The 12,594-nt window shown below is 35.1% G+C and overlaps 1 protein-coding gene across 1 annotated transcript; it reads left to right on the forward strand.

Moving 5' to 3' along the window:
* The first annotated feature begins 91 nt into the window (after window positions 1–91).
* Window positions 92–12,414, forward strand: LOC107686801 (V-set and transmembrane domain-containing protein 2-like protein). The gene is made up of 4 exons (XM_016483916.1): window positions 92–341; window positions 9,300–9,460; window positions 10,659–10,703; window positions 11,256–12,414. Exons 1-4 carry the CDS (start codon window positions 224–226, stop codon window positions 11,631–11,633), a joined length of 702 nt encoding a protein of 233 aa, XP_016339402.1. The 5' UTR covers window positions 92–223; the 3' UTR covers window positions 11,634–12,414.
* Window positions 12,415–12,594: the final 180 nt, after the last annotated feature.

A 12,594-nucleotide genomic window follows, 5' to 3' on the forward strand; every position in this document is an offset into this window, starting at 1 on the left:
AGAAAGTGACTTTCACCTGAGAGTAGGAGCAGGAAGGGTTCATGAATGACCTTATATCGCTCCGCCTAATTGATCGTTCAGCAGACCGCATCACACGCGCCCCTCCTCCGTGTGTTCCTCCGCCGCAGCTGCGAGGCAATTAGTGCGCTCCGGAGCGTGACGAACACAAGCACAGACACCGACACCGACCGACGCTCAGGTGCCGCTTTACCGGCAGGATCTGATGAGCGATAGAGCACAAATGCGCTCGTTTGGAGAGATGCTGTGGATTATACACTCGGTGGGACTTTATGCCCAAATCAGCGCGAATTTGGCAGTGGACAACCCCGTATCTGGAAACGGTAGGTGTGAGGAACGGAAACAAACGGAATGGCATTGAGTTGAGTGTGATTTCTGGAGCATCATGAAGCAGCATGAACTGATCCTGTCTGGGTAGGAAACTCAATCAGTTTTGATCTCCCTCCAGACTTTTTTTTTTGTTTTGTTTAGTGTTTAACCTAACATTAATGAATATTTGAGTTTGAAACCATTAGCTAAAGTCATGTTTTTGAAAGTTAGGCTACTTGGAAATTAATCTTAAGTTTCTTAGGGGAGAAAAGGTTAAGATTTTTATGATAAAAATGATAATAACAGAAATAGCATTTTAAAGGCAAGCCACATTAAAACAAATACAATATTGTGAATAGCCTACAACCGACTACTGGACAGACCGGGGCAAGTTGTCACATTATATGTCACATAAGTTGTCAGTATATGTTCCTGTAACTTTAAAGTATTGAGTTAAAATTACATTTACATATGCATGTGACCTAGTTAACACCTAGTTAAAACATTTTTAAGTATAATCATTTTTGTGAATTCTGTTTTTTAATCTAAAATCATAATAGCATAATTTTTGTAATATGGATAACGACTGAACACAATAAAACCACACTGACTTTCATTAAGACAAGAGTCAATTGTACAAAATAAACTGTTGTTCTGTGTTCTCATGGCAATTTTAAATAGAAATTCGAAGTATTTTTCAAAAATGTCAGGTTGGGGGCTAGATGTCATAGTTTTTAAATTTTATAAGGAGATACATTTCTTTAAATATTAAATGGTCAAAACAATTTTGTATACTTTTTTTTTTTTTTGCTGTTTCATGAATTGTTTTGCATTTCTTAATATTTTTTGTATTTTTTTAATATTTAACTAAAAAATAAATGAAATATTGAACTTATTGTCTATGATGGTTATGGTATTTCAGAGTTTTTTTCATGTTCTTCACTGGAAGTCCTCTAATATTAAAGCTGTCTGATGTGCGGTGTGAGTTCAGCACCATGCCGAGATGTCAAGATGGACATGAGCAGCGCAAAATTCACTGTTTTCTTTCTTCTACACGGACAGCTATAGTGTCTTGACATTGTGCTGATGCTTCAGTCATGGTAACCAGTGTAGATATATTGGATATGGACTACAGCCTTCAAACAAACAGGTTAGATTTCATCTCTTGCAAAATGAAAGTGAAGGAATCCCCAGGGATTAGAAAAACAAAGCCTTAGAATTTTTGCTAGTTATAGGAATTGTTCAGATAAGAGTACTTCTTGAGCCTTTTCCTGAAAACTTCTTGAACTGTCATCCGTTTCCTCAAATTCCTTGGAAATAGTTTCACAGTCGTTTTCTAGTTATTCTCTTGAGCGGAGCGGCTGCTCTCAGGTTTACCTGTTTGGCTGTATATTTTTGTGCAACTGTGAACTTTTCCTCTTCTTTGTTCTTCTGCGTCGTGTGATTAATGCTCTGTGGATTTTTGAGATGCTCTTCTGTCTTTGATCAATACAAACGAGCATGCTGTGAATGAGCTGAGTATTGATTGTTACCTTCAAACTCTCAGATTAGCACTACTGTCCTCTCCACTGGGAGTCAATTAAAAGTTAAAGTTAGTCCTGATATCTTGTGTTTATGTGAAGTGCACAGGCGGACTGAAGAGTTTCATGTTCTGCATAAGGACCTCATACATAAGGAAGTGTTTTCTGTACAGAATTTGTCATCTCATCCACTGTAAGTTCTCGCTCTGTGTCTCAGGTCGGCATGAGCTGGTTTAATAATGTCTACAGGGGTTTTGTTGAGACAGGGGGTCCAGCTGGGTTTGACCTCTGCTGTCTGTTTTCGTCTGTATGGAGGTCTTCCTCCAACTGAGATTAAACCAATCAATCCTTTGTTGAGGTGAGAAAGAACAAATATCATGCTAGTGTCAACAACTTCCTTATTTCTCATTCATTATTTCTCATACATGCTCACTTTCGTCATTCAGGGGTAAACCTGTTGAGAATGCTGTAGTAGGTAATGCTTGCATCTCTGCAGTGAGAGAGATCTGTGCTGAAATTGCATGTCATTTACTGGTGCAGTGAAAACTAATGTGTTTTTTTAAGGTGCTTTATCTGCAATCTGAAAAATGTCACTGTATATGTCTAAATCCAAAGTTTAAGCATGTTATAACTTATATGATGTTATGGTGCCTTGGTAGCTAGTACAAAAGCTCCCAGTACAAAAAGTGAACATGTGCACACACATATCAAAACAGTGCATGGTAATAGATTTCATTAGTTAGATTTCACTTTCAATAAAACATTGCAGTTGGATTGTAAAAGGTGTTTTTATGCATCAAACAGTGAATCATTTTGCAAAGCAATTGGTAGCCAGTTTTGCAGATGTCAAATCTTGTTCCAAAGTCATTCAAAGACTAAGCAGCAAGGCCGATTAGTCAATACAATGTTCCAGTCATTCTAAAATACAAATTATACTAGCATCCACTGTATAGACAGGCACTCTACTGCAGTCTTTAACTGTGACTATGCTCACAATTTTGCTTAATATGTTATAGGGCTGTCAAAATGATTGAAAAACTAAATTCAAATTTTCTACTTAAATATGATCAAAATTCGAATTATATTCAAATTTAAAAGGCATAATTTCAGTTAGGGGGAAAAAAGCTTTTGGCTTCTCTCCTGAGGCCACAAGAGGGCGCATTGAGCAAAATATTATGCACGTTTCTTCAAAGCGTAATAAAATAACACAACTATCGTTGAAAAAAAGTGCATACTGTTTAAAATAATGTTTATAAACCATATATAATTAATAAAGTTGCTTAAACAATTAGAAAAAAACAGCACCATGCATGTATGTATAGTTTAATACAAAGGACCGAAAACCAATCACAAAGAGTAGGCTACTTTCTTCATTTAAAAACTTGAGATGCAGTGGGATGGGGGAAAAAACGCCATAACGTCTTTTGACATGTTTTTTAAAAGTTGAACTTGCATTAATTTTACATGGCTTAAAATGTGATAAATATGCGTTCTGTGTGAATGGCTTGGTTTCAGTTTTGACGTAAACAACATCTTCTCCACACTGATGCTCTCGTTTTCCGTAATATATGAATGAACAATGTAGCAGCGCCGCATCTAGTGAGTTCAACTGGATAGGCTAACAAAAGCATTCAAATGCAATCAATGAAACATACATCGTCATCGCATCTCGTGCACCACTGATAGGCTGCCTGACGGCTGACGCAGACCTTAAATTCGAATGCAACGTTTTTGCATTCTAATGTGGATTTTTTTTTTTTTAATTCGACAAATATTCGAAATTCATTTTTTTTGACAGCCCTAATATGTTAAACATAGTAAGAAATAAAGCATTACACATACGCATACAAATGCATTCACCCTTTGGGTTACAGTATGGAGCAATTATGTGTTTAACGTAGAACAGTGTAGTCTTTAATAAAAGGTTAAAAGGTAATTAATTTAACTGAATGAATCAAAAATAGGCTCAGTTATCAAATGCATAATTAACTTGATTTGATTGCACCAGCATGCAATTATGCACATGAAATTACATTAGTGCATTTCCATGGAAACACGTCTTCATGAAGAAAGAACATTCCAAGACAAGGTTCCTGGGAAATCACTCAGTCAGGGGAAGTGTACAGGATGATTTGTAAAGTACTGGCAGCACCTCCAGCTACTGTAGCGGTAATGCTGCTCTGCTGGAAACCTCATAAAAATAGAAAAACAGTCAGTTGAATCATTAATTCAACTGATTTGTTCAAAACCAGTGATTCAGTCAGGAATGAAACAAATGGCTGCTTTATAGAATGAGTCATTGAATCATTTAGCTTTTGCTGGTGGAACAAAAATGTATGTTACTTACTATTAACTTGTTCATTGAACTGTTACATAAAAGCAATATCACATGTACAATCATGCTGTTATAATAATAATAGACCTACCTTTAAATAAGCTATATACATACATACAAATAAATAAATATTTTATTGTATATAGTTTAAAGGTCAATTTTCAAGGCGAGAGTAAAAGAAAAATCCTAAATATTATACAAAAAAAATATACAATACAGAAAAAAGACAATATTATGCAAAAAAAGACACATCAACATCAAACACATGGGTGTGTTTTGCACATTTTGCAAATGCGTACAGAAAATGTGCATTTAGCAGGCACTTTTATCTAAAGCAACTTACTATAGAGTAATATAAGCAGTTCGTCCATAATCCAACAATAAACAATGCCAGGTTTATTAGAAAGCCAGATTAGGAAATGAGCTACAACAGAGAAGAAAAATAGATTTTTTAATTCTTTTTTCATGTGCATTGGAAATTCCTATTCACACAATGCCCTTCAATACTAGATGGCATTTGAGTGATAAAAAAAGAGCAATCAAAAATCCCAGTGTCAATCATGCAGTGCTTATGACGACTTCTCTAAAGAGAGAGAGAGGGCTGTAAGTGATGCCACAGGTGATCCATGAGTGTGATGAAGCACATACAGTTTCAGCAATCAAAGTGTGTTAAACAGACTGATGTAAGAGCGAGATGATGGAGTCTGTGTTACTGCTGGGCAGATCGGCTCTCAGACAATAACACTGCAGCATTTTAAACTCTGGATAATTACCTTTATACCAACTGAATGGAGACTGTGCATATTAATGACCAGAGGAACTGTAGGATGCACAGACTTTCTCTCTCCAACAAAGAAAACAGATGGTCATGGTGTACATTCTCATTACAGAAACAAAGAGCAGAAATCAGGGAGTAATTACCAAAATGCAAAGGGAAAAGACATTTATATGGTGTGTGTGTGTGTGTGTGTGTGTGTGTGGAGCTGGTTGGATATAATCTCAATATGAAACATACTGTACAGAGTACAGACCAAAATGGCTCAGTTGCACTACAAAACAATGATTATTAGAGTATATTTTGCAAGAAATTATCATTTTAGTCTTTCTTCTTCAAATTTTACCTTTAATTTGATGTTAACCGCTGTTTCTTTGGACACTTTTGTGAAATTGACTAAATTCACCACCATTGTGTGCATTTTCATAAAATGTGAGTCATTTTATTGATAATTTAATCAAAATATCTCCTGTAATTATTATTGTTGATAATATAAAAATCCACTACTTAATTTTGAAAAATAAAGCATTTTATTTTAATATAATGGCATATTATCAACATTTCTGCATACATTGAACGAGGATTTTTTTTCTATGAATTTTGTTCAGCAGCTATATTTTATTCATAGCTTAATTAAAATATGACAAGTAATATCAATATAATATTACTAAAAATAATCTACCACATAACTTAGTTCATTAGCTTATTATAGGGTGCAGCAAATTGTTTATCTGCATTTTTTAAGTTTTATTGCTCAGTCAGAATTTAGATTCAGATCAGTTTTATAATGTACGATTCTATCTACTTCTATGCACATATATTGTACAATGCAATACTAATACAATGCAATGTACAGTTTCCACTGCAGTGCATAAACTGACACAGTACTGACAGATTATAGATAGATATGAAAGCAAATGTTTCTGATATGCAGTCAAACATAAAGCATACAGCAGACGTGTGGAGTGTGTCAGGAGATGAGACGAGTTTCACAGTGTCCATCCCTGGGGTTAGAAGAAATCTGCGAAGTCTGAGCGGCTCAGTGCTTCAGTTCTGCTGGAATTGCATTAGTCTCTTTCAAGCCTGCAATTCAGACAATTACTCGCTTATATCCTGAAAGAGAGAGTGACTCTAATCTGCAGTGGCTTTTAAAACCCCAGTTTGGACACTTCTTGCTTTTTTGTTTGTCATTATTCTTCATTTTTAAAAACAATCAAAATTATGATGACAGCTATGATTAGTGTAGGTCTATCAGAACTGACAGTGATCCTAACGAGAAAATTTGAAACCAAAGTTGCATGTTTTAAATTTTTTGCTTCTATCTGCAGTGGCTCAGAGAAAAAGTTTTGAAAAGAGTTCTGAAAAAGTGAGGAAAAAAAAGAATTGTGTAAATTCTGCAAATTGCTTTCTTTAAGAGGCAGTTTGCTCATTTCTGTTTATAAGCAAGTTAATTGAGTGACTTCATGTATGCATTCAATGGATGTCTTTGTGTATGCTTTTTTAGGAGTGGAAACAGTATTTTTGCAGTGCAATCAAATGTCTGGCTGTTGAGCAGATTCTATTCACAGTAAGAATGTTAGTGTCATCCTTCATCCTAATGAATGTCTGTCACAGACAGACAGAGAGAGAGAGAGAGAGAGAGGGAAGTGGTGGAGGTTTTACAGTGGCCTTTTGTTTGCAACAGGACTTACTTTTCAAATTAATTGAGTTTTTTAATTATATCCTATAATCTGTAATTATATTTTTAGTATTTTGTGGACATTCTGGGAATTTCTGGCTCCAGCTGCTTACTAAAATGTTGGAAACAATTTCTGAACCATTTAAACAGACAAGCATATAAATCCTGACTTCATTTTCATTTCTGTATGTTTGTTTCAATGTTATTTTTGTATCATTGCGATACTAAAATAGTTTTTCTATTATTTTAATATCAGGGTTTTTTTTTTTATTTCCATGTTCGTTTTAAAGTTTTAGTAATTTTGTTGTGTTTTGTTTTTCATTATAGTTTGTCATTTTCAATGTCTATAGTTTTTATCGAGTTTATTATTCATTTTATTAAGTTTATTTATTTTAGTACATCAAGTTTTAATCAAGCTAAATTAAAATGAAAAATGTAGACTTTGCAACTCACTTTCAATTAACATTTATGAGTAATAAGTAAGTCATAAGTAACAAAAAAATGCAAGTTTTTAGTTTTACCCCGTTCACTACAATAAATATTTTGAATATTAAGCCTTTTTCTTTCTACTTTAATATGAATAATGTACAGCAAAATAATACTTTGGAATGGAATTTATTATTATTATTATTACTCTTAATTGTTTAAGTTTTAGATGCTATATCAGTTCACTTAGCAAAATGTGAAATATAATCGGACGCATTAGTTTACTGTATGTCTCATTTCTAATTACCTAGACAGCAGCTTGGGACAACATGGCACATTAAATGTTAAGTATGAATGTGAATTTTGACCTTGATATGATGATCAATGAGAAAAGCCGGAGAGGAGACGGAGAGCACAGAAGACGAGACGGTGGATGAGAGCAGCTGTTGTGTTTATGCAGATTAAGCATGACTTTTGTTTACTTTGTTTGTGTACTAGTGCTGCATGGCTTCAAAATGCTGGCCATGCTTGAATCATAAATGTGGTATTTTGAGGTTTGTTGACCGCAATGCAGTTTTATATCCCTTAGCTAAATTATCAGAACATCTTCAAAGCTCTTCAAAGTTCTTTGATGCCCAAGCAAATGTAATAGGCCTAGTTTCATTTTTCCCATTAGATATTTTTAATATTTACAGCACAGCATTTCCAAACAAGATGCCTAAACCATAATGTAAGAGTGGTTCTACTCACAGGAATTGAATGTGTGAAAAATGTCTTGAAATAAATCAAAAATGAAGTTTGAACTGAATTGTCCTTAATTGGCATTGATGGTTCTATGAAGAACCTTTAACATCCATGGAACCTTTCCATTCCAAAAAAAGGTTCTTTATAATGAAAAAAAAAGGTTCTTTAGATTTTCAAAATGTTCTTTACACTAGGAAAAAAAGTGGTTCTTTTAAAAGTGCTGTATGTAATTTTTTGACTGTACTAAAGCATAAAAACGCTATGTTTGCAGATATTATTTAACATGCTGTTTACATGTTGAAAAAAAAATCCACTTTGAAATTTGAGTTCTGTGTGGGGAAGTTTTTGTTTTGGTCTGTGTGACTCCGCCCCAATGCCAATTTACCCAATAGTATTTTGACACCCCGGGTTGCCAGATGGTGGAAAACACAACATACTGCAGTCATGGAATCCGCAAAAAAACTGGGCCAGAGATCACAGATTCTACACAACCTAAAAAGCCTCAGCATCCATCCAAAAAAGTTCTGTGACCAGAGGAATTAAAAGATAAATCAACTCATCTGCTTGAGGCTTGTCACCTTTCGCTGTCGGTTGTGCTCATTCCTGTTGCGTGTCTTCAATCTGTCAACCCACGTGAGCATTGAGTCTTTTTCATTTCAACCGCTAGCTGTCAATTTAACATGCTGCACCTTTAAACCTGATCACTGAAAGGTTCTTTGAGGAACCAAAAATGGTTCTTCTATGGCATCACTGCGAAAACCCCCTGAAACGTTTAATTTTAACAGTGTAGGCTATTTAAAAAAAAAAAATAAAAAAAAAATAGAATCATCTGTTGTCAATTATCCCTTTATTATTTCTTTTAATATTAGTTTTTGTCTCTGCCTAGATTTTTTTTGTGCAAAACTCCAAAAACGTAACACTCGAGCTAGTAAAACACCAACAACTTTTATTCCTTTTCACCTGAAGTACGATTACAAGAGTACATTGACAATTTATAACGACTTTCATGTGGTTCCTTGCACAATAGTTCAGTGAGAAATAAATATCAGAAATGAATGAAGACATGGAGAACATTAGTTTGCTGAAGCAGTTTCTTAGGAGAACGTTTTAGTCCCTTTAGGCAATCGGCAGACACACAGACTCTGTGTGTGTGTGTGTGTGTGTGTGTGTGTGTGTGTGTGTGTGTGTGTGTGTGTGTTTTATACCAATGAATTAATTATATTGTTTGTCCTCAGATGTGTCTGCTTAATTATCTCCAGACCTTTTTGCAATTAATTTGTTTTCCTGTGCATCGGACTGTCAGACCTTTAAACACACACAAGCACTCACGCACACACGCACACACACACACACACACACACACACACACACGACTGAAAGTATCTGTGTGAAGAGATTAATGGAACCAGTTGCTGTTAAAGAGCAGGATGACTAATGGTCAATAAAATGCATATAGCATCAAGTGTAGATTAAAAAATGTCTGTTTCTCTTCAGCTCTTTTCACCGAGGTTCCTCAGGACATGGTCTCTCAGGCTGGAGATGATGTGGAGATGGCCTGCTCCTTCAGAGGCGCTAGTTCCTCCTCCGTCTCCTTGGAGATCCAATGGTGGTACACCAGAGACTGGGCGGAGCAACCATCGTGGACAACCAATCAGGAAAGCCTCTATTTATTTGTTCAGATGTTTTTTCGTGACCTTATTTTATATATGTACAGTTTGGTCTATATATATTTGGACACAGGCAAAAATGTTATTATTTTAGCTGTTGACCAAAACATATTCAAGTTATAATTATATAATGAATATGGGCTTAAAGTGCACACTCTGAGCTTTAAGAAAACGCCATTTCATGGACAAATGTGGGCTATTCCTTCATTATTTCTACATCAATTAAGCAGGTAAAAGGTCTGGAGTTGATTCTAAGTGAGCCATTGGCATAGGGCAGCACGATAAATCGCATGCGATATTTAATGCGCATCTTGTCAGTAAAGCCGGTTCTGTAATCAGCGGTAAATCTCCATCACCTGCGGGCTTTCACATGGAGCAGCATTTACTACACAGAGAACAACGGCTCTGTGTAGTAAATGCTGCTCAATGTGAAAACACGCACGTGTTAAGCTCCAGACTTAAGGTCATTGCCTGCAAAGGATTCTCAACAAAATATTAAAAATGAACATTTTATTTATGATTATATTTGTTTGCCCAATTACATTTGAGCCCCTGAAAATAGGGGGACTGTGAATAAAAATGGTTGTAATTCCTAAGCTTTTTATGTTATATTTTTGTTCAACCCCTTAAATTAAAGCTTAAAGTCTGCACTTCAATTTCATCTTGATTGTTTCATTTTTATTCTATTCTGGTGGCATACAGAGCCAAAATTATGAAAATTGTGTCAGTATACAGATATATATAGAGATAACTGTGTATGTATACATATATGTGACCCTGGAGCACAAAAGCAGTCTTAAGTCGCTGGGGTATATTTGTAGCAATAGCCAAAAATACATTGTATGGGTCAAAATTATTGATTTTTTTATGCCAAAAATCATTAGGATTTTAAGTAAAGATCATGTTCCATGAAGATATTTTGTAAATTTCCTACCGTAAATATATCAAAACTTAATGTTTGATTAGTAATATGCATTGCTAAGAACTTCATTTGGACAACTTTAAAGATGATTTTCTCAATATTTTGATTTTTTTTGCACCCTCAGATTCCAGATTTTCAAATAGTATTCAGCTTTTAGATGTATAAATTTCAATTTTGAAAAATTGACCCTTATGACTGGTTTTGTGGTCCAGGGTCACATATACAATTAAACACTTAACTTTCATTTAGAATGTGTGTCTACAGGTGGTTTCACAGGAAAACAAACCAAAGGGAGCGACTAAAATAAGTGTGAGTTTTGCATTTTGAAATTTCTCTCAATTTGACAAAATGTAAGTGCTTAATGGTCAGGTTTACATATGCATTATATTCTGATTTGATTATATTTTGCTTCTTCTGACATATATTCTGACACTTCACATCTCTTCACAAATTCACATCAGCACATTCTGATCAAACTAAGATTTGTTCGTGCTATTTTCTTGTTCAAATTAGTCACTTTAGCTTATTCTTTTAATATTAATTTTTTAGTAATTCTGTTGCAATTTAATCATCTCATTAATTCTTATTCATGTTTTTGACAACAACAAACAAAAGTGCAACTAATTGCAAAATATAGACCATGAGGGTGTTTCATGTGTCAGTTTATTCATTATATTCATTAATTTAACTTTTTGTGAGAGAATGTCGCTCCAAACATGCTTCTTCAGTAGATGTACTCATTTTAATTGGTGCACATAAACATGATTGCTTTTCTTAATTCCCAAACGGAATTAGCTTCAAGGGACTTGCTTTGTTAGTCGAATGTTCTTGTTCAATAATCATATTTGTGTTTGTTTTAAGGTGGTAAAAGTGGTTGGCAGCAACATCTCACATAAGCTTCGTCTGTCTAGCGTCAGAGCATCAGACGAGGGAACGTACGAATGTCGAGTCACTGACTTCAGTGAAAGCCGAGCCCAGCAGCACAGAGTTCAGGCGTATCTGCAGGTACAGCCAGACCTCCAGCAGGAACACCAGAGTCCCGTCCACAACAGAGACCAGAAGAAAGAAGAGGAGAAGAAGACATCAGAGCAGAACGCAGGTCCTGAAGATCATCAGAAGAGCCACCATAAGAGAGAAGAGCAGAGTACGCAGCAAGTGGCCTATCAGTTTCATGAAGAGGATCATCATCAGCTCCACGAGGGGAACAAGACAAACACCAATCAGAGAGCAGAGATTTGAAGACAGAGTGACTGTCCTGCTGAAAACTGCACACGAGAAGAGAGACGTGTCAATAAAACTAGAACAGTGATGTTACGAACCGTATCCTGACACAAGTTGTCCACATAATTAGTCTTAACATTAGTTTGATTGCAAACTGAAATTGTTCCGATTTGTGTTCTATAAAAAGGAACCAGCAATGTGTCGATTTAAAGGGATAGTTTGCCTAAAAGTGATTAAAAAGTTTTTAAAATTTAACCTACTCACCTTTGGAACCAATTCTGTTTGCTAGTCATCTTAAAAACACTAGGCAGTCAGCAAAACCTTTGTTTTCTTTGTGTTTGATGTCAGTTTAAAAGTTTAGGTTTTACTCCGGCTACACCTCTTTGGATTTTTCTGGTCATGTGGTCACCATAAGGAGAGGAGAAGAATTGAATGAATAACACAGCAGCAGAAATGAGAGGTGATTATTAATGACTGAGAAGAAACGAAGAGGGTGAATTTAGCTGCGGGGCAGAGAGTGAAATGTTCATTTATTCATTAGAGAGGAGGGACAGACTGAATGTAATATATTGTTTATGTTGGTGATGTTTACCTTTACTGATCTATACTCCTACACATTTTATTTGTATGTGATTTTCATTTGTTTAGCTTGTATCTTGACAAAAATGTGTTGCGCACAAGATGGCCAATGGCTAGTGTGTGTGTGTTTTATAAGACTTTGAAAGAGCTACATTTCTAAATGGGCTTTTCCATTAATGTTAAACAGATGTTCTGCAGTTTTCTGATGTTAAAGTGATTTTAATGATGCATCTTCTGTATATCTGCTTTGTTCTGCTTTAATGTTTCAATTATGTAACTTTATTGAATTTATAAATATATTGTCACTTGTTTCAATTAAAAAAGTCATATAAACCTATTAAAAATAATTGCAAACATTCTACATGTGTGGAATGATCAAGGTTCTCAAACCTTGATTGAC

This window comes from Sinocyclocheilus anshuiensis, unplaced genomic scaffold, assembly GCF_001515605.1.
Source record: "Sinocyclocheilus anshuiensis isolate Anshui unplaced genomic scaffold, SAMN03320099.WGS_v1.1 scaffold958, whole genome shotgun sequence".
Taxonomy (NCBI): domain Eukaryota; kingdom Metazoa; phylum Chordata; class Actinopteri; order Cypriniformes; family Cyprinidae; genus Sinocyclocheilus; species Sinocyclocheilus anshuiensis.